Source organism: Pleurodeles waltl, chromosome 4_1 (genome assembly GCF_031143425.1).
Source record: "Pleurodeles waltl isolate 20211129_DDA chromosome 4_1, aPleWal1.hap1.20221129, whole genome shotgun sequence".
NCBI classification, from domain to species: domain Eukaryota; kingdom Metazoa; phylum Chordata; class Amphibia; order Caudata; family Salamandridae; genus Pleurodeles; species Pleurodeles waltl.
This window is the reverse complement of record NC_090442.1, coordinates 772,440,052-772,463,480: the sequence shown is the minus strand read 5'-3', so window position 1 is coordinate 772,463,480 and position 23,429 is coordinate 772,440,052. Positions and strand designations below refer to the sequence as shown.

Here is a 23,429-nt window from a genome sequence, read left to right as displayed (position 1 = left end):
TGTATGCCTCCATGTCTGCCCGGTGATTGCCTTTTGAAAGAACTTAATTGGAAACCACCCTTTCTTGTACAGGTTTGTGTTCCTGAGTAGCAGGCCAGCAGATGCAACATGGAATAAAGTATGTAGACATAATGTCACACTATGGATTATAAATTCCTTTTTCCTCTGCATAAATCATAGCATCTCTTGAGAAAAACGTCTCACTTTTACTGTTCCATTTAACCTTGTTCATTGTTTTGTTCCCAGAGCCAAACTACAAATGGGGACCAAGATGAGGAGCCAGGCCATGCACAGCCCTTGCAACTCTTCGCTCCAAAGACTTTGGTGCTGGTGTCACAGTTGGATCATGCAGAAGTATTCCGGGTATGAGCAAGAACTTCTCCAATGGTTTTCATGGATTTATTTTTCATCACATGTGAATTCTATCAATGAGACACAGCAGCTAGTACAGTCGAATGAAGTATTTTGATGCAAATGTTTAAATTAATGAATTCAAATGTAAATCTCGGATGGCTCAGCATATTAAACAGCTGCTAGATCACATCAGCCATCATTTCAGCCTTTCAACGTTTCATGATTGATACATTGAAACATTCTACCCAACACATATTTAGGGCACTGAATGGCTAACAATGCAAATTACTAGATTTATCCAATCATTTTATTTAACTCAATGTCATTTCAATCATTATTTTTCACCTTTAATAGCAAACGTTAAACTTGGCAGCCACCCCATCTTGCTCTCTCTCTGCTATTCACTGACCTATTTCAAGTAGAAGAGAGGCTCATGTTATTTTAACTGGGTTCATAAATATGAGTGATCTGCATAAACTAATGTGCATCACATAACAAAAGTTAATTTTATCAAAGAGCTTGATAAGCAACAGTTATTCTGAATGGGACAAAACACTTCCCAATCTGAGATTGTATGATGCTGTTTCTTAAGAGGCATGTACTGTCCTCGAAGCAGTCCTCAATCTGAAACAGCCTCCTGCTCCTACAGTCATCAACGAATAATCATCATTGTCATCATTAAGAACGTAATCATTATCCTTAGAACTTCATATTTCTCATTCTTCAAGTTAACTTCTGCATTTGTATGGATAGCTTTAATCAGATTGGTTGATTCATGGCTGTATCTCTGCTACGTACACTTCTATTCCACTTTCATTAATTTCTTTGTAATCCTATAACAAGTGTTTATTTTTTACTGCTGGTTTGCATTTTCAGCACTTTGGGTCGTCTTTGAGCTTCGTGCACAATTAACAGAGTACAGTGAACATATTTTCCTTTATGATACTCAAAGGTGAATAGTCAAACTCTTATTTTTGTTTTGTCTCATAGAATTCTTTGCCTTTGTGTGATGTCTTCTTGATTAGTTTCTCTTCCAAATCAAATCTGTTCAGGGTGTGGATTACCAGTTTCTCACACACAATGTTTCCATACCGTTTTGATACTCTGTTTTAATTTTTCTCTAGTGACAGACCACCAATATAAAGTTGTTTGCAGCTGCTATATTTTCGATGGATTCTAGAAGAAACAAGCAATTCCTTATTTTTTCTGGAAGATTGTATTAATTTTTCAGGTAGTGAAAGTGTACCGTGCTGTCATTCATGTTCCAAAAACGACCGAAAAGACTGATAACGTGTTATTCAAGAACATAGACTATTATACAGTCATTGTTCCGTCTGTTATTTATTTCTACACATTCCTGCCATTCACTGGCAATCCAGATCAAGCATTCATATTTTTGCAGTGCTCCGAAAGGCTATTTTTGTAGTCATTGCTTTTTTGCAGTAGACAAGGTATAAGTACAGACCTGATCCTACCCAAACTGAATGTCAACTGAGTTGGTAGGATTTAAAAATATTTTTTTTCAGTTGCCTGCCTGGCAGTTATATGTCTTCTTATGAGGACCAGTACTGTGTTTAATTCATTAAGAGGGTCATGCCATCTTTTGATATGCAGATACATAGGATGGCAATAGTGAAACATTTAAGTTTTCCCACCTGTCCATAGCAGTCTACAGTTTTTAGCTCTCACCTTCCAAATGACTTTCAGCTCTCTGGTTATGAAAGATCTCTTGTAGACCATGCCCAAAAACATACAGAAAGCTTAGACTCTGCCCCTTGCTTACCATTGGTTGGCTTTATTTTTGCTTTCCTTCTTACACAGTGTCTTACCTTCCTCTTCTTCTGTTTGTTGCTCCCCTGGGGCGTAGCCTATTTACCATTTTGAGTGGTTGATTTATATTCTTCCACTGCTCACATTTAGGGAATTAACACATATTTTTAGGCTGCAGGCTACCAGACAGCAGAGCTGTCTGGTGTGCTAAAGACATATTGGGGACATTCAGAAAGTTGACCTAGAAATGCATTCTGCCCATTGCTTGCCCTTGGCTTTGTGGTTTGTGTAAGAAGTAAGGACTTTTTGCAAGAAAAATGTTTACAATTTTGAAAGGTTGACACTTAGTGCAATGTTTGGAAGCTGCAATGTTATCCTATGGAGAGAAAAACAAGTACTGCATTAAGGTATAGTACATAGACTCATGGGACTAATCTCCTGGACTTAAGAATTGGGCAAGGGCCAGGACCACACCAACAGGTCACACTGGGAGGCCGGGTGCATAGGTGTAGTGCGGCGTTGGATGCCTCATGTTAGTCAATGGAGATCGGTTCGGTTGAAAAGAGGCTGCAGGTTTGGACAGGAAGTCCAGTTGGGGAAAACCAGCAGTTGGGTTCAAGGCTTGAGATGCTCAGGAACGAAGGGATGCCTTTAGTCCTCTTCTCCATGGGCCAGGGGCGACTGGTGCAGAGGTGTCCTGAGGTGTCAAGTTTTCTCTCCTGGCAGCACTCACGGTTGAGGGGGCCTGCAGGCAGTGTCAGTAAGTCCACAGTGAGCACGTCCAAGGTGGGCTCTGTCTCTGGATGGAGGGCTGGGGGACCCAGGGGTGTGGCATTTATTAAAATATCTACTTGTCCAGGGGACAGGTTGCTTCTCAAATCTACTTGTCCTGTAAAAAGATCTACTTGTCCCTTTGGTGCCATGTAGTGTGGCGACAAATTATGGCAGCAATCTCATTATGTAAGAGCTCTGATAATAGCCTCTCTGATTATGCCAGGGCTACTACCTTAGTAGGGCTTGAATACTTGCAGTTTCAATCCCTACTGTAGCAATTTCCTTATTTTTCCACCTTTCTGCAGATCTGCATACTGGGGCTGGAGGAAGCAGTAAGCAATAGTTCCAGGGCTGAAATGCCTTTGAGTCTGCAAACCTACTAACCTGCATGTTTTAAAGATTTTCACCAGCTTCTCTCTAATATTTTCCCATAATAAGAAAGGTTGGACATTTACTCCTGACAATGGCAGAATTAGAACTTCTTCCAGGGTTGGGAAGAAAGTGGCTGGAGGGAAAATGAACTTGCAAATGCTCAATAGATTTTCAAATGAGCAAATCTACACATCGTATTTACCCATGCTAAAATACAGTTCACAAATATTATAAAGGGGTACGACATATATGGGTGCACTTTTGTGACTTTCTTTAAGAATTTGGGGCCACATGTCAGTAGGTTCAGATTTGCGACCCGCAAATTACGAGTCAGAGAGACTCGCAATTTGCGAGTCGCAAATCCGAATGTAGGATGCACCATCGGTGATTCGCAAGGGCTTCGCAAATGCCCACCTCATGAATAATCATGAGGTGGGTCGCAATTTGCGACCCCTTTGCGAATGGCGGCCCTCACAGGGATGGTGGCCTGCTGGAGACAGCAGACCACCATGTCTGTGACTGCTTTATAATAAAGCTGTTTTTTTTTTTTTTGTAATGCAGTCCGTTTTCCTTAAAGGAAAACGAGATGCATTACAAAAACGAAAAATGAAACATTTTCGTTTAATTTTTTCAGAGCAGACAGTGTTCCGCAGGACCACTGCCTGCTCTGAAAAAATGTTTACAGTGACATTCACAATGGGGAAGGGGTCCCATGGGGACCCCTTCCCTTTAGCAAAAGTGTTAGCACCCATTTGAAATGGGTGAAAACTGCGATTGGTTTGCGCCCGCATTCGCGCTCACAAAACAATCCTACATTGCACTGCGAGTCGCAATTAGGAAGGGAACACCCCTTCCTAATTGCGAGTCGCAAACCCGTTTTGCGATTCGGTAACCAGGTTACCGAATGGCAAAACTGGGTTTGTGCATCGCAATGTGCTTTTTGCACGCCGCAAACAGCGAAATTCGCTGTTTGCGACATGCAAAAAGCTACCTACATGTGGGTCTTGGTCCCTAATTAGGTCTGGTGTTAACAAAACATTTTGTTTTTATTAAACTTCTATTTCTCTCTCTTTCGGCTGGCTTTACTGTGAGCGATCGCATTCTGCTCTTCCACAAGGAGCATATTGGCACACAAAGTAGTTTTGTTCAGTGTCAGGAACTACAGTGGCAATCATTGACGTAACGAAACTGGAGGGTGCCCCTTTGCAAATAACATGGAGGAGTCCCCTCTCCAGACTCTCTCAGGCCAGGTGCTGTGCTGAAGGGGCCCCCAGGAGGGCGGCTGCGGGGCCTTTGTTATGCCACTGGTGGCAACGTGTGCTTTTAGAGTTCAAAAACGTTTTTTTTTTTCTTGCCAGTGTTTGTTATAGTGTTGAGGGCCTGATAGCTCCCACAACAATAAAGTGTTACAAAAGCCATGTCAAAACAAGACACGCATTGATGAAACTAAAAGACTTATAAAAATATGTCAGATCAGTTGGCTTTGTCAGTGTTTGTTTATTTTCATGCTTGCCATAATCGTGTTGAAAATGGTTACACTGATTTTCCATTAGAAATATTTTTGGGAAATACTAGCATGCACCAACACATTTTACTAAATGACACTTCATTTGCATCTAATCAGAGAGCATTCTGGGAGCATTATACTTAGCCTCATAGCCTAAACTTTTCAAACGTGTATACACGTTTTTTTTTTTGTACTGGAACCAACATCAGTAGTGAAGTGTGACCTTAAAACATTTATTTACAGCACTCACCCTAATAATGAAGGATTTCAAATAATGAACCATAAATACATGTTTGAACAGCATTATCTTTTGGAAACACATTACCTCAACTGCAGAGAGTTCCACTCTCTGTAAACAGGCAGCCAAAGGGTTTGTACTGCAGAGGGTTGGGCCTACTTGTCCCAAGGACAAAGTAAACATAAAAACTTGTTGCCCTTGACCCCAAACAAGATGTCCCGGGCGTCGGGCAATAGGAATTCCACATCCCTGGGGACCCCATTAGCTACATTGGCCCACTTCAGCTCAGGCTAGGTGGTACGCATGCTGTGGTGTTTTAGGGTGTCAGGTTTTTGGGGTCTGGAGACCTTTCAGGTCTCTTGGGTTGCCTGCAAGATGCAGGGAAGCGGCTCCTGTGCTCCACATGAGTTTCTGGGTCTTTGTTGAAAGAAGGCAGGCCTCCAGCAGCTTGCAGGGCGAGTCGACTTTGGCGCAAATAGGCGGGATCAGCAGACAGTGTAACAGGGCCGGGGTCAAGTCAGGTGTTTCTTTCTCAGGTTTTGCTTTTGCGGATCTTGAATGTCCTTCTTCAAAGGTCACCAGGAATCTGACTTTCTGGTGCCAAGGGCTCAATCTAAATAATTAATTTACTACGTCCCCTATATGACCACTTCTTGTGGGAAGTGAGCATAACCCTGTCCCAGAGTTCCTACTTCTGCTAAAACCTAGATAGCAGATTTCTAAATGTGGTGTCCACATCAGGTAGCTCACCTTAAGGGTGGAACTGACCTGAGGGGTGGACACACCTCTCTGAATACTAAATTTACCACCTGTCCCAGTGCCAAATGGGCTCTGGGGCAGTGGGGTTGGCAGCTCACTTTTGAGTGAAGCCAGATTTGCATGCCAAGGGCGGTGGGCTTCTTTGAAGTCCCCTGCCTTGGAATACAGATTCGCAAGTCATCCTGTTGGGTGGGGTGTGTAAACAACTTGCCCAGAGCAGGCTTTGCCTCTGACCTCCCGAGAGCAAAGGCTCTCATTCTAGGGGGCCAAAATCTTGTCTGGTGGTGGCAGGCTGGCGAGAACTAGTCGGTCCCCACATAGGTAGTTGGTAAGTCTTCAGGGGGCACCTATACGGCGCCCTTTGGGTTGCATGTATTAATACATCCATCATTGACATCAGGGTTGGTTTATTAACACAATATGTTTGATACCAAATATCTGTACTTTCAGTGAAGCCATCATGTAGCTGGTGGACTCTTAGTGACCAGTGTCTAGCACATGTACTTAAAATGGAATCAACAACAACATAGCGGGGCATATCTGCTCTTGCAGAAATTCCCTCACATGTAATATAATGCACCTTGCCTTAGGGCTGTAAGGCCTGCTGTAGATTGTGACTTACATATATTGCACTCAATGCTAGGGGACAAGGCACATAGGCTGTGTGCCAGGTTGTGTTTTCACTTGTGCCCGCTCCAAGACATGCAGCCTTCAATGGCAATCTGCATGTGCTAGGTAAGGGGTCCCTAAGGGTGGCACACAACAGGCTGTAGCCCTTAGGGACCCTCTTTAGTACCCATGGCCTACGTACCAGGGGTACCATCTATTAGGGACTTACAGGGGGGCCAGAGGTATTGTCAGTTGAGGAAAAATTGCACAGTTGTAGTTGCTTAGCAGGAACCCAGTGCACTTTCAGTCCAGTCTGAGTTTGGCTCTTACCCTGCCAAAACCTTATTCACATAATCCTTCCGAGTTCTCCCTTACTGTAAACAGGGCTGTAAATCTTGTTCTTATCTCATCAAGTTTGCTGTCCGTTCAAAGGCAGGGGTAAAATGCCAGGCGCTGTCTTTTCCGGGCATTTGTTTACTTTTCTTTCTCTGACTCCAGAGTGAGAGGGTTTATGTGGCAATCTTGCTGGATAGTGGGGGTATGAAAGAGTTGTTTTTCTTGTACACAACAACATTTAAATTTACTGTAAGTATTTTGGAATATATCAGAATTATGAATGCACAAATTAAGGACATTCTTTGTTATTTCTGAAGTGTGTTGGAATCATACTTTAATATCATCAGAATGAATCATTAAACTCGGTGGTGCAATTTCCACACAATTTCTTCTGTGCACTGTATAGTTTTATTAGTAAAAATGTGTCTGTACAAATGTGGTGGTCATTTCATTTGAAAATGTGTTGTCTGTAATGGCAGTGTGCTTCCATACCATGAACACTCCACTCTACGCCACGCCACTCTACACTGCACCACTCCACGACACGCTATTGTGCACCACTCCATACCTCTGCACCACTCCACTCTATGCCACTGCACTATAACCCATCTTCACGCTACGCCTCTGTACTCTACCACTCTACTCCAATACATTCTTCGCAACTCTGCAACATTGCACTTGTCATCACTGCACTCTACAGCACTCTAGTCTAGGCCACACCAATCTACTGTGCTCAACTGTACTCTGTGCTGCTGTACTCTACGGCACTCTGCAGCACTTTATTCTGCTTACTGCACTCTACACCACTTTAATCAAAGCCGTTCCACTCCGCCACTCTTTGCAACAGCTCTCTTCCTTGCACCACTCTTCTCTGAAGCAATCTACTCTGTCACTGCACTCTCACTCTACTCCACCCTGTACCACTCCACTCTATGCCGCTGCACTCAACACCACTGCACTCTACTCCGCATCACTGTGCCAGTGCTCTCTTCGCCACTTTACTTCACTCTTCTCCACTGCACTCTAATCTGCACTACTCCACTCTATAGTACTTCATTCTGTGCCTCTGCACTGTATGGCACTATACATTATGCTGTACTACTCCATGCTGCTCTACTCTGCACCACTCTAAGCCACTGCACTCTATGCCACTCGTCTCTGCTGTATTGTGTGCACTCAATGCCACTCAACTCTACTCTGCACTCTACACCACTGCACTCTGTGCCTCTTCATTCTGCTCTGCACTCTATGCAACTGCACTCTGTCACTCGACTCTACTCTGCGGCACTGTTCTCTGCATCACTTGACTCTGCGCCACTCAACTGTTTGCCACCCCACTCTGTGCCCCTCTGCGACGCTCTTCTATCCGCGCCACTCCACGGTACGACACTGCATTGTAAGCCTCTGAATTCAGTGCTACTGCACTCTACTCCACTGGATTCTGTGACACTCTACACCTCTGCACTATACAGCATTCCACTCTACTTAATGCCACTCCAGTCAGTTTATGCCACTGTGCACGACTTCACACTATGCCACTCAAATACACTACACTCTGTGCCACTCCACTCTACAGCACTCCATGCCATCCTTCTCCATGCCACTGGTGTACAGCAAGACTGAAACAAATTGGCAAAGCCAGTAGCTCGTGCATAGGTGCGATATAGTGGCTTTGCCAGTCCTTGTTTCTTTAAGCACTCCAAGAAAGTTATGTCTCCCCCCATGAGCTGTTTCTCCCCCTTCACACCCCACAAGTACCCACACCCCGTCCCAGAGCACTCCATGTTGCTCTTTCATATGCCTGCTTGTTCTCTCTCCCTTCTGTGCTGCCTTTAAGTCCGTAATACATGCTCTCTGTTGTGCTACCTCTTCCCCCCCACTCTGTCCACTGCTTTCATTTGCCACCACCATCTTGGATCTGTAAGGCACAAAAATGGCCCAAATGACAATCAGTATGCAAGTGGATACTTCATGCATGCATGCGGCTGTAGTGGGAGGTGCTGTGCAAATGATGCGTCAATCCACTTTTTTTTCTACCTCCATTGTCAAACCCAACAGGTCACAAAGGTGAGACCTGTTGACTTTGCCAGTGCTTATTCATTTATGGTCTTAATATAAATTTCACGAAGGTTCATTAGGTTCTCAAGCGTTTTCCTAGCTATAAACATGACCTTTTGAAATATTGTGTGCCACTTTACTACCAGCTCCAGTTGTTAATCACATATAGTAGAAGAAAGTTCAAGCTTAAAGGTGATGAAAGGGTTACCATAACAGCTAAGACTCCAGTATTAATTGCAAGTGTCCTCAGTTTTGCAGTAGCTCTTGCAACAATTACTAAATGCTAGGTCAAACAACAGAGTTGAGAATTGACAGCCCAACTTTGTGGTTTGAGTCTGAGGGCAATGGATCCTTCTGTATAAGGTGGTCACTACTTTACAAAATCAAACTGTAGGAAAGTACCCTCTTTTTGGCATGGTTACCCCCACGTTTTGCCTGCTGTCAGTGTGTTTTGACTGTGTTCACTGGGATCTTGCTAACCAGGACCCCAGTGACTGTGCTGTTTTCCTCTACATTTGGTTGTTCCTGACTTTGTACACCCCACAGGTGGCATTCTTGTGCCCCCATATAAGCCTCTAGTACATGGTACCTAGGTACCCAGGGCACTGGAGCACCAGGGGTCCCCCAGGGGCTATAGGTTGTATTAGGCCACCCATGGGAGCTCATGTAAAATGTCTGCAGGCCTACCATTGCAGCATGCATGGAAAGGTGCATGCACCCTTTCATTTCAGGTCACTGCAAGTCACCCCTATGGTAGGCCCTCCTAGCCCAGAGGGCAGGTTGCCAATACCTTTGTGTGAGGGCACTCTTGCATGAGCAGAGGTGCCTCTACGAACTCCAGCTCCATTCTCCAGGACTTCGTAAGTGGGGGGGAAAGCCATTTTACCCATGTACTGGACACGGTCACTACCTGAACCGAACCTGGGCATATTTGGTATCAAATATGTTGGAATCATACCCCAATACTGTTGCCAGTATTGGTTGTATGATTCCAGGCACTCTGGGGGCACCATAGAGGACATCCAGCTTTGCTCCTTCCAGTGTGCAGAGTTTTCCCGGGCAGCATGCGCTTCTGCCATCCTACAGACAGGTTTCTGCCCTCCTGCTGCTTCATCAGCTCAAGTCCAGGAAGGCAGAACAAAGATTTCCTTTGGGAGAGGGAAGCAACACCCTCTCTCTTTGAAAATAGGTGTTACATAGCATGGGAGGGCTAGACTCCCCAAGCCACTGTATGCTTTGAAGGGCACATTTGGTGCCCTCTTTGCATAAACAGGTTTGCACCAGTCCTGGGACCCCCGGTCCCTGCTCTGGTGCGAATCTGGACAATGGAAAGGGGAGTAACCACTCCCTTGTCCATCATCACCCCTGGGGTGGTGCCCAGAGCTCCTCAAGGTGGCCATTTGATTCTGCCATCTTGAATCCAAGATGGGCAGAGGCCTCTGGGAACATCTGAGTGGCCAGGACAAGCAGGTGACATCACAACCTCCTCAGGATAGATGGTCACCATGCTAAGTGACCGGACCCGATTCCTGGGCTATTTAGGAGTCTCCCTCTTGGGTGAGTCCTCAGATTTGACGGACAAGATTCCAGCAGGACTCCTCTAAATTGTTTACTTCATCTTCTGGCCACTGGAACTGCAACTGGACCCTCCAGGAACCGACAATCTGCATCCACAGCGACGACTATGCTTGCAACATTGTTTCCACGGCTCCTTACACCAACTGCAACATTTCCCCGACTGTGCATCCTCTGAGGGTGACAAGTCTTCAGTCTGCATGAGAAGCAAGAAGGAATCTCCCTTGGAGTGAAGGAGTCACTTCCCTGCATCCAAAGGCACCAACTGCAACGATGACCGGCTGCGTGGCTCTCCTCTCCTTCAGAGCTGCATGGATCCTGCACCACAGGTGGTGGTCTGGAGGGGTCCCCTTGGTCCTCTCTACCAGCTGTCCATCTTGGAAAACAGTAACCCCCTGCCTCTCCCCACAGGATAGTACTCCAGTGCACCGCGTCTCATGCAGCTACCAAGGTTTATTGACATCTCCTCCAAGGGATCTTAAGGCTCTGTGTAGTCCCAGCACTCTTCCCTGCACAGCCCTCTGCGTGCCGCTCCTGCGACGTGGGACTCCTTCCAAGGTGTTCTGCATGGGCCTCACTGCGACTCCTGTGCTTGCTGCCTGTAGGTCACCTGTGGGGGCTGCCTCCTCTTCCTGTGACTCTTCTCACTGCTGTAGGTCACCTGGAACTCCCCTCCTTGGTTTGAGTCCCCCCGGACCTTTCTGGTCCCTGACATGTCCACAATTTTTTCTTCCACAATGTTTGCCTATGCCAAGGCTTGTTGGTGGTTTTTCCACACCACTGACTGACTAAAAGCCTTCTTCCACTGTGGGACGTCGACTACATCACTTCAGGAACTCTTCATCTGCTTCAGTGCCGCACTGCTGACTGTCTTCGCCCACCGCCGACTTGGTCCTGCATCCACAGACCGGTGAGTAGTAGCTGCTGCCATCACCGGACACTCCAAAGTGAACTGGACTTGGTCCACTTCTTTTACAGGTCTCCCTCTACCAGGATCCACCTTTGGTTTCTAGCAGTCTTGTCTGGGTCTTGCCAAATCCTCTTCTGAAGTCCTTTTGGTGGGTTTGGGGAGAACCTCTTGTCCTCTGGTCGCTTGGGGGGCAGTCTGGTACCTATCTTTTGGGGTTCCTAGTTTCAACAGCTCTCCTCCACCGATTCCACTCCTTGTGTGGGTGCCCGACTTTCGCTTTCCACTTTCTTAGTATATTGTTTGGGTCCCCTCAGGGCCTTCAGTACCTACTATTGTTTTCACTGTTTTCTATTGCCTTTTATGCTAATCACGGACTCCTAATGGGTATATAATAGTGGGTTCACTTACCTCCAGGTGGGGTATTGCCTAGATAGTATTTTGGTAATTGTGTTACCATAATAAAGTACCTTTATTTTTGTAACACTCTGTGGTTCTTTCATGTGTGTAAGTGCTGTGTGACTACAGTGGTATTGCATAAGCTTTGCATGTCTCCTAGATAAGTCTTGGCTGCTCATCCACAGCTACCCCTAGAGAGCCCTGGCTTCCTAGACACTGACTACACCTCATTAATAGGGGATATCTGGACCTGGTATAAGGTGATAACACCATAGGTTCTCACCACACACCAGGTCAGCTTCCTACACAAACCTTAAAATTTATAATTTTTAGAATTGCAATCAGACAACCCCACTGAACATTATCACGCAATTTTAACATTTAGGTTGAGAAAAACCTGAAATATATTCTGCTAGTTACATGCTGGGATAATCTCCAATAACTAGTGTTATTGTGCTTGTACTTTATATACTGATGAACCTATTTTGGCTTTCATAACCAGGGTACTGATAACATTTCTGTTAAAGTGGATCACACTGTAAACAACATTTTAATGTAAGTGTTTATAAGGGAACATGGGTTGATAGTAAAGGCTTATTGTACCTTTCCTATGCATTGGAAATGTCAGTTTGTGTGATTATTTCTTAGATTTGAGAAAATATCCGCTATTGTAGTTAGTATTAAAGATCTGTTTCAGGAGGGAATGGCAACCTCAGATACAAAGGGTTTAGAGCATTAGTTTGGGAATCCTTCCAGGCTGAGAATGTTCTCTCTTTGGAGAGAGTCGATAACCTGACTTAATTTCTAAAAAAGAAAAAAAAAAAAAGAGAGATAATTGCTCTTCTAATATCTTACCTTGCTCTGAAGTAATCATTGTAATCTCTATAAAGGAGTGACTTCTGGAATGCCGCCTCACAGGTAATTGAACCAGTTCGCACCAGTTTGTTGAAATTAATAAATTCATCCATTATTGTTTAAGGTAGTTGTTCACTACATTAATCACTTCATTGCCAATACTCAAATAAATTCAGTGATCTGAGCCGTAAACTCAGAGGTTTTGGAATCGTCAGGATGTTTTTGTTTAGAGATCAGTGAATGTGAGTGGTTTAGGCTGTCTGATTGAGTAAGGAGTTGTGCCATGGATAGATTTGAGAACCAAGGAGAGAAGATTGTATTTCACTGTATCTTTAAGTGAGGAGCCACACAGCATAGAGTATATAAATGCAGATATCTGCTTTGGCAGGTTATATATTTGTGTATGTAGCACTCACTGCGAATTGACAATATTCACACTTATGTTACTAATTGTAGATAGCGCTAAGGGATTAGTGTTTACATGGCTGCATTTCTGTTTCCTTATTTTTTCTTTTGCTTAGTTTGTGACTCAGTAACACGGAACAGAAGGTAATAACTGTAGCCTAATAGTGTACCAATAACACTTATCATAACTAGTACTACATAGATCATGTTGATAATAATAGATATTTGATTCTTGCCAATTAAGAAATTCGAATTCAGCATCCAGGCTAAAACTCTGATACAAGCAAGCTTTTAGCAAGTATTATATCTATTATGTTAAATGTGGAGCTTCACGGTCATTAATAGTAATGTTAAATATGGCACACAGTGTTAACACTTGTACTCAAAGGTTGGGTGACTGTGATTAGCAATTTCAATTATTTATGTTACAAAAGCTAAGACGTCTATGTGTTTTCTTTATTTATAGCAATCACAGCCTTGAGACGACCCACAGCGCTCTTTGCCCCAGAAAGAAATACGTCTTGGCTGTCCATTTAAATAGGATGTGCATTTTTAGTTATGTTGTCAAGTTGGATTGGAGTGAAAATCATATTAAAGTATTCTACAGTAAGGGAAAATGGTAGTACTAAACACAGGAATTGTGTTTCCTTTTTACCAGTATGGCTGTATTTAACAATGGGAATCAAATCATAAAATAACGAAGGTGACATCTTCAGTACATGCATCTGTATAGGTTGTTTTTATAGCTATGTCTTTTACTTTATCCGGAAAAAGGGCAGTCTTGTCAACTTACTTTTGTAGTACTCATCAAAAATGTTAATCAGTGATTTGTTACAGGGAGCGTTAAATGAATTTTTCTAACATCAAGGGCTTGGAAACGTTCCCCTGTGGCATGTAAATTGAAGATTGAGAAGAATAAGAATAGAGGAGATTGTTGTTGTAAGCCGAGGTAAGGAGTTTAGCAACAGGAGTAACACTAAAGCTTCCGAAAACTAGATTTCAGAGGGCACAGACGACTTAAGAATGAGCAACTGATAGCAAGCCAGCCAAAGTCTAATTGTTGTGGTGTCTTTTTGAGGTACGAGATCTGTGATTGTGTATTGCAGCTTGACATGGAGGAAATTTCACCTTTAGATTTCTTTAGGTAGGGCATGTTTACACTGGGCTTGAAAGAGTTGGTATAGAATTCAGATACTGTCCAAAAGATGTCCCAAATAATGTTCCAGTGAGAGAGAGATATATATATATATATATATATCTCAAAACAAATCCCTTTCAGGGTTAGAGTGTCGCATAAATTATGCAAAAAAAGAACAATAGAGAACTCTGGGTAGTTCCCAAGTTTAGGTGGAGAGCAGCTCTAGTAAGGAGCACCCTGCAACACCAGCGACACTCTAGATTTTCTCACCTCAAATGTCTGTTTAGCTAGCAAGGTTTTTAAGCATTGGATCAGCACAGTGCTATCCATGCTGAGCTAGATAGTGACAAAGTCTTTTGCCATTTGTACAGCAAAGTCTTTAAGCATAGGTTTGACACAGTGTCAACCTTGCCGAGCTGTAAAATGACAAAAGCCATTTACCACTCCAGGCACAGTATTACAGCCTTGGACTGGTAAAATACCGTCCAAGCCAACCTGGAATGAGTAAAAGCAACCCCTGACACATGTTTCGCTCTCATTAGAGCTCATCAGAGAGGTTTAGCTTTGTCCAGACACAAGGAAGCACCCAGTATAAGTCAAAACAAATCCCTTTCAGGGTTAGAGTGATGCATAATTTATGCAAAAAAGAAGAATAGAGAACTCTGGGTAGTTCCCAAGTTTAGGTGGAGTGCAGCTCTAGTAAGGAGCACCCTGCAACACCAGCAACACTCTAGATTTGCTCACCTCAAATGTCTGTTTATCTAGCAACGTTTTTAAGCATTAAATCAGCACAGTGCTATCCATGCCGAGCTAGATAGTGACAAAGTCTTTTGCCATTTGTACAGCAAAGTCTTTAAGCATAAGTTTGACAACCTTGCTGAGCTGTAAAATGACAAAAGCCATTTACCACTCCAGGCACAGTATTACAGCTTTGGACTGGTAAAATACCGTCCAAGCCAACCTGGAATGAGTAAAAGAAACCCCTGACACATGTTTCGCTCTCATTAGAGCTCATCAGAGAGGTTTAGCTTTGTCCATACACAAGGGAGCACTCGGTATAAGTCAAAACAAATCCCTTTCATATATATATATATATATATATATATATATATATATATATATATATCAAAACAAATCCCTTTCAGGGTTAGAGTGCCGCATAAATTATGCAAAAAAGAATAGAGAACTCTGGGTAGTTCCCAAGTTTAGGTGGAGAGCAGCTCTAGTAGGGAGCACCCTGCAACACCAGCGACACTCTAGATTTGCTCACCTCAAATGTCTGTTTATCTAGCAAAGTTTTTAAGCATTGGATCAGCACAGTGCTATCCACGCCGAGCTAGATAGTGACAAAGTCTTTTGCCATTTGTACAGCAAAGTCTTTAAGCATAGGAACCGAAAAAAGCAGCCGAAAAGGTTTCGGTACCGAAACATCCAGCCTCGGAACCGAAAACAAGTTCCTACACAGAGGGACAAGCCCTGTCCTCACAAATGCAAACACATAGATTTGGACAGGAGCTAGAGACAATGGAGCCAGATTACACACAAAGAAGGCTCCAATTTCAAAAGGAAACCGGGAAGATCAGTACTCTCCCTCCAATACAAATGAAACGGAAACTTGCCTTCCAAGAGAAAGACAAGCAGCCACAGGCAAAGGTGGCAAGACAAGTAACCCCACCACCATCTCCACAACGCTCACCACCACCATCACCGGTAGCCACTCCACCAATGATTCAGTCCCCAAATCATACAGGGATGAGTCAGGATGATCCAGACGCGTGGGATCTATATGATGCACCAGTGTCAGATAACAGTCCCGACTGTTATCCAGCTAGACAGTCACCACCCGAGGACTCTACCGCCTACACACAGGTGGTGTCAAGAGCAGTGGCGTTTCATAATGTCAGCCTGCATGCAGAGCCAATTGAAGACGACTTTCTATTTAACACACTGTCGTCCACACATAGCCAGTACCAGAGCCTCCCCATGCTACCTGGAATGCTAAAACATTCCAAACAAGTGTTTGAGGAGCCTGTCAAAGGAAGGGTGGAGAAAAAATATAAACCGCCACCAACAGACCATGTGTACATCACACAACAGTTAACACCAGACTCAGTGGTAGTAGGTGCAGCACGCAAGAGGGCGAACTCACACACCTCAGGAGATGCACCACCTCCAGACAAAGAGTCGTAAGTTCGACGCGGCTGGGAAAAGAGTGGCGGCCCAAGCAGCCAACCAATGGCGCATTGCCAACTCGCAGGCCTTGTTGGCAAGATATGATAGGGCTCATTGGAACAAAATGCAACAATTTATAGAACATTTGTCCAAAGAGTTCCAAAAAAGAGCACAACAAGTGGTGGAGGAAGGACAGAGTATCTCGAACAATCAGATACGGTCAGCAATGGATGCAGCAGACACATACAGCAGTAACAATACGGAGACATGCATGGCTGCGTACATCTGGATTCAAGCCGGAAATACAACAAGCCGTGCTGAATATGCCATTTATTGGACAGCAGTTGTTTGGGCCGGAGGTGGACACTGCTATCAAAAAACTTTAAAAAGACACTGATACGGCCTAAGCCATGGGCACACTCTACTCCCCACAGAGCAGAGGCACATTTTGAAAATCACAGTTTTGAGGGGGGTTTCGAGGACAAAGCACTGAACTCACAACCTCACAACCAAGGCCCACTTATCAGAGCCAATACCAGCGGGGAACATTTCGGGGACAATATAGAGGGGGACAGTTCCCAAAGAGTAGAGGGAAGTTCCAAAGTCCCAAAACTCCACAAAATAAACAGTGACTTCGATGTCCCAAATCCCCAATACATAACACCAGTGGGGGGGAGACTAACCAAGTTCTACAAAAACTGGGAGGAAATAACAACAGACACGTGGGTCCTAGCCATTATCCAGCATGGTTATTGAATAGAATTTCTAGAATTCCCTCCAAATGTCCCACCGAAAACACACACCATGTCAAAACAACACATAGATCTTCTACAACTAGAAGTCCAAGCGTTGTTGCAAAAAGATGCAATAGAGTTGGTACCAATTCATCAGAGAGGAAGAGGAGTTTACTCACTGTACTTTCTCATACCCAAAAAAGACAAAACTCTAAGACCTATATTAGATCTCAGAACATTAAATATCTACATCAAATCAGATCACTTTCATATGGTGACACTGCAGGACGTAATCCCATTGCTCAAACAACAAGACTACATGACAACACTAGACCTAAAGGATGCGTACTTCCATATACCGATACATCCGTCACACAGAAAGTACTTAAGGTTTGTATTCCAAGGGGTACATTACTAATTCAAAGTGTTGCCATTCGGGATAACAACTGCGCCAAGAGTTTTTACAAAATGCCTGGCAGTAGTGGCTGCTCATATCAGAAGACAGCAAATACATGTGTTCCCGTACCTAGACGATTGGTTAATAAAAACCAACACGCAGGAACGGTGCTCACAACACACAAAGTATGTCATAGAAACCCTTCACAAATTAGGTTTCTCACTCAACTACAACAATTTACACACCTTCAGCCGTGTCAAATACAACAATACTTAGGAGCGACAATCAACACAAGAATGGATTGCCACTCCAAGTCCACAAAGGGTACAGGCATTTCACAATGTAATACAGGCCATGCACCCAAAACAAAAGATACAAGTCAAGACAGTGATGAAGCTACTAGGCATGATGTCCTCATGCATAGCCATTGTCCCAAACGCAAGATTGCACATGCGGCCCTTACAACAGTGCCTAGCATCACAATGGTCACAGGCACAGGGCCAACTTCAAGATTTAGTGTTGATAGACCGCCAAACATACACCTCGCTTCAATGGTGGAACACTATAAATTTAAACAAAGGGCGGCCTTTTCAAGACCCAGTGCCTCAATACGTAATAACAACAGATGCCTCCATGATAGGGTGGGGAGCACACCTCAACCAACACAGCATCCAGGGACAATGGGACACTCAACAGAGACAGTTTCACATAAATCACTTAGAATTACTGGCAGTATTTCTAGCGCTGAAAGCATTTCAACCTATAATAATCCACAAACACATTCTTGTCAAAACGGACAACATGACAACAATGTATTATCTGAACAAACAGGGAGGAACACACTCAACACAGTTGTGTCTCCTGGCACAGAAAATATGGCATTGGGCGATTCACAACCACATTCGCCTAATAGTGCAATTCATTCCAGGAATTCAGAACCAGCTAGCAGACAATCTTTCTCGGGATCACCAACAAATCCACGAATGGGAGATTCAACCCCAAATACTAAACACTTACTTCCAAAGATGGGGAACACCACAAATAGACCTATTTGCAACAAAAGAAAATGCAAAATGCCAAAACTTCGCATCCAGGTACCCACAAGATCAGTCTCGGGGCAATGCGTTATGGATGAGTTGGTCAGGGATATTTGCATACGCTTTTCCCCCTCTCGCACTCCTTCCATATCTAGTAAACAAATTGAGTCAAAACAAACTCAAACTCATACTAATAGCACCAACTTGGGCAAGGCAACCTTGGTACACAACACTACTAGACCTCTCAGTAGTGCCTCATGTCAAACTTCCAAACAGACCAGATCTGTTAACTCAACACAAACAACGGATCAGACACCCAAATCCAGCATCGCTGAATCTAGCAATTTGGCTCCTGAAGTCTTAGAATTCAGGCATCTAGACCTTACACAGGAATGTATGGAGGTCATAAAACAAGCCAGAAAACCAACCACAAGACATTGCTATGCAAATAAGTGGAAACGATTTGTTTATTACTGCCATAATAAACAAATTCAACCCTTACATGCATCTGCTAAAGACATCATCAGCTACCTACTGCACTTACAAAAGTAAAAGCTAGCTTTTTCATCCATTAAAATACATCTCACTGCAATTTCAGCTTATCTGCAAATTACGCACTTCACTATTTAGGATCCCAGTCATAAAGGCTTTTATGGAGGTGCCTAAAAAGAATTATCCCACCAAGAACACCACCAGTTCCTTCGTGGAACCTCAGCATTGTCTTAACACAGCTCATGGGTCCCCCGTTTGAACCCATACACTCATGTGAGTTACAATATTTAACATGGAAAGTAGCATTTCTAATTGCCATCACATCTCTAAGAAGAGTAAGTGAAATACAGGCATTTACCATACAAGAACCCTTTATTCAGATACACAAGCATAAAGTAGTCTTACGAACAAATCCTAAGTTCTTACCAAAAGTCATATCACCGTTCCACTTAAATTAAACAGTAGAACTACCAGTGTTCTTTCCAGAACCAGATTCTGTAGCTGAAAGAGCACTACATACATTAGACATCAAAAGAGCATTAATGTACTACACTGACAGAACAAAACATATTCGAAAAACAAAGCAACTATTCGTTGCTTTCCAAAAACCTCATACAGGGAATGCAATATCCAAACAAGGCATTGCCAGATGGATAGTTAAATGCATTAAAACCTGTTATCTCAAAGCAAAAAAAGAACTGCCTATCACACCAAAGGCACACTCAACTAGAAAGAAAGGTGCTACCATGGCCTTTCTAGGAAACATTCCAATGACTGAAATATGTAAGGCTGCCACATGGTCTACGCCTCATACGTTCACTCAATCTTGCAATTTGGCTCCTGAGGTCATAGAATTTGGATATTTACAACTGCCATCCGAATGTATGTAAGTTATTAAACAAGCAAGAAAACCCACTACTAGACGGTGTTATGCAAACAATTGGATAAGATTTGTGTATTACTGTCAATCTCAACATATTGACCCTCTTACAGCATCAATACAAGACATTGTATGCTATTTATTTCATTTGGAAAAATCAAATTTAGCATTCTCTTCCATAAACATTCATCTTACTGCAATTTCAGCGTATTTACAGAACATACAACACAGCTCCTTGTTTAGAGTTCCTGTCATTAAGGCTTTCATGGAAGGGTTAAAACGCATCATTCCACCCAGGACAATTCCAGTCCCCTCTTGGAATTTGAACATAGTGCTTACACAACTCATGGGCCCATCATTTGAACCTATGCACTCCTGTCAAATGCAATTTCTAACATGGATTCCTAGTAGCAATTACGTTTGTAAGAAGAGTAAGTGAAATTCAAGCCTTTACTATTGAAGAACCGTTCTTCCAACTACACAAGCATAAAGTTGTACTAAGAACAAACCCAAAATGGCTTCCAAAGGTTGTATCACCATTTCATATAAATCAAACAGTGGAACTACCAGTCTTATTTCCGCAGCCAGATTCTGTGGCAGAAAGAGCTCTACACAAGTTAGACATCAAAAGAGCTTTTATGGACTATATAGACAGAACAAAACCGTTCAGAAAAACTAAACAACGGTTTGTGGCCTTCCAAAAACCTCATACAGGCAACCCCATATCAAAACAAGGTTTAGCAAGATGGATTGTAAGATGCATCCAAACATGCTACGTTAATGCAAAAAGACAACTTAGTTACTCCTAAAGCACATTCTACAAGGAAAAGGTGCAACAATGGCTTTTTAGGCAATATACCAAAGGCTGAAATTTGTAAAGCAGCTACTTGGTCAACAGCACATTCATGTACTAAACACTACTGTGTTGATGTTTTATCACGACAACAAGCCACAGTAGGCCAAGCAGTACTCAGAACATTATTTCAAACAACTTCAACTCCTACAGGCTAATCACCGCTATTTTTAGGGGAGGACAAACTGCTTTGTAGTCTATGCACAGCATGTGTATCTGCAGCTACACATGCCACCAAGCGGAAAATGTCACTTACCCATTGTCCATCTGTTAATGGCATGTTCACATGCACCCACCCACCTCCCTGGGAGCCTGTAGTCGTTTTAAGTTACAAACATTTGTATATATGTTACATTAGCATGGACATCTCTTTCCTTTTACCTATATACTCTATCACTCCTACCTTACCCTCTGCGGGAAAACAATCTAACAATGAAGTCGATACCCATGCGGAATGGAACCGAAGAGGAGTCGTCACTCTATCCCGTGACTTGAAAACACTTCTTCGAAGAAAAACAACTTGTAACACTCCGAGCCCAACACTAGATGGCAGAAGTAATGCACAGCATGTGAATCTGCTGCGGAACATGCCACGAACAGATGTACACTGGTTAATTGACATTTTCCATATCTATATGTTTTTTTTTCATTTGGGCTCTCCATTGATAGTCATAAGCACTGAATAGTCTCGCTCATGTGTGGGGACCCTGGAGCATTTCTTCTCAATACATCTTCTTTAGTGTAATGTTCACCTTTCTTCAGGAAAGCCTACAGAGTTAATTAAGAGTTAAAATAGTATACAGTCTATAGAAGCAGGCTACCATGGCCCAATTCATCATCTTGGATTCAAAAAAGAGACCAAGAGAATTATGCATTTATAGAATGTCATGATGTTTTGGTAAGACAAGCATAAGTGTCTTTCACAAATCCTTTTTGATCTAGTAGAGAGATGAAGTAAAGCAGGCCAGTGTAGCCTCATAGACTGTCATTAAATGAGTTTAAAATAGAGACTGTGCGTTCTGATGGATACAACTACCTGTGGGTTCCTCACCTAATGAATTCTCACCATGCGTAGCATTCGAAAACTTCTCTAGCTCTGCACGTTGGTGAGGACGTCACAATTGACCGCCTCCACGCAGCTCCGCCTGACGTCATCATGGCAATAAGAGGCCCTCGCCGGAATGCTGACGTCAGTGCCCTTTTTTCCGTGCCTTCGATAACGGTTACTTTTCTAGCTATCTGTATCGTTCGCTCTTCGGAAGGGATACTTTGTGTTTTTCCTCGATGTCGGCTCCTAAGAAGTCAGGTTTTAAGCCCTGCAGAGAGTGCAGAGGTCGGATGTCGGTGACTGATCCTCACAACGACTGCCTTTGGTGCCTCAGTTCGGATCATGACGTCCAGGAATGTGGGTCATGTCAAAAGATGAATCCAAAGGCCTTGAAGGAGCGTGAGGCTAAGCTATTCTTAGCCAAGTCAAAGAAGGAGAGGAAGCAGCACCATGGTTCGTCTTCGGGAAAGTCGGCTCATAAGAAACGGCGTCACCGTGACTCTCGGTGTCGGTCCAGGAGTCGGTCGGAGTCGAGGTCTCCGTCGACTCGACTCCGTAAGTCTTGGGTAGTGAGTCAGACGGTGTCCCCACAGCCAGTGACTCGAAAACCAACCTCTTGACGGAAGTTCTACACCCTGCTACAGCCATGGCGGATCCTCTTTTGCCATTTAATGAGGCTCTTATGGAACCAATAGAAGAGGTGTGGAAGAAGCCTGTCACTTCTTCGGCTGTGAGTAGGTCAGTGGCCAGACGTTATAGGTCTGCACCTGGGGACCCTGAATTTTAGTTTAAACATCCGTCTCCAGAGAGCCTGGTCGTGCAGGCATCCTGTTCTTCGTGGTCTGCCCCTGGTTCTTTTCCGGGAGTTCCATCTGACCGAGAATCCAAGCGCATGGAACAGTCAGCCAAGAAAGTGTTTTCATCGTGTAGTATGGCATTAAAATCTGCCAATGCTACCTGCATTCTTGGCAGGTACATACATGCTATAATGGACGCGGCAAAGACAGTTCTACCAGACATGGCCTACTCTCGGATGCCCAGGCAGTGGCTACGCAAGTCATTCAGTCAGGGCTGGATACCACGGACTCTGTTGCAAGAGCCATGGGGACCTCTGTTGCCACCAGACGCCATGCTTGGTTGCACACTTCTGGATTTTCTTCGGACGTTCAGGCCACGTTGTTGGATTTGCCTTTTGATGGGGCTAAACTGTTTGGATCTAAAGCGGACTCTGCGCTAGAGCACTTTAAAGAATGTAGGGCCACTGCTAGGTCGTTGGGTCTGCAGGCTGCTTCAACCCCATTTCGATCATTCAGGTGGCTGCAAGTTTTTGGAAGAGGAGCTTCCTTTCGTGGGCGATCACAGCAGCCAGGACAGCAGTCTTCAAGCCTCCCTTATCGATCAATTAGGGGGCGGAGTAGGGTCCGCACTAGAGGGGCCACCCAGCAGCAGCACCCTTCCTCTTCCTCAGGAGGGTTGCCTCAAGGAAAGCAGCCCTAGTCCTCTTGCCATCGTCTCCCATGTCTCTCCGGTAGGGGGGAGGCTTTCTTTTTTTCTTCCCATGTGGGAGTCCATAACATCAGATTCCTGAGTCATCAGTGTGGTAAGAAAAGGCTATGCTCTTCCCATTCGGGAGATTCCCTCTCCCTTCTCTCCCCGTCCTTCCTTTTGTTCAGAAGATCATCTCCTGTTGCTAGAACAGGAGGTTCTGTCCCTATTGTTGAAGGGTGCAGTGGAGTTGGTTCCCGAGCAGGAGAGGGTTC

At 43.9% G+C, this 23,429-nt stretch overlaps 1 protein-coding gene across 11 annotated transcripts in view; it reads left to right on the top strand.

Moving 5' to 3' along the window:
• Positions 1-23,429, top strand: part of SBF1 (SET binding factor 1) — a 1,129,538-nt gene that overhangs the window by 228,823 nt on the left and 877,286 nt on the right. For all 11 annotated transcript variants that reach the window (XM_069229431.1, XM_069229429.1, XM_069229425.1 and 8 more), the window contains exon 4: positions 247-363. In XM_069229431.1, coding sequence (XP_069085532.1) covers positions 247-363 — 117 coding nt within the window. The remainder of the gene's footprint in view (positions 1-246; positions 364-23,429) is intronic.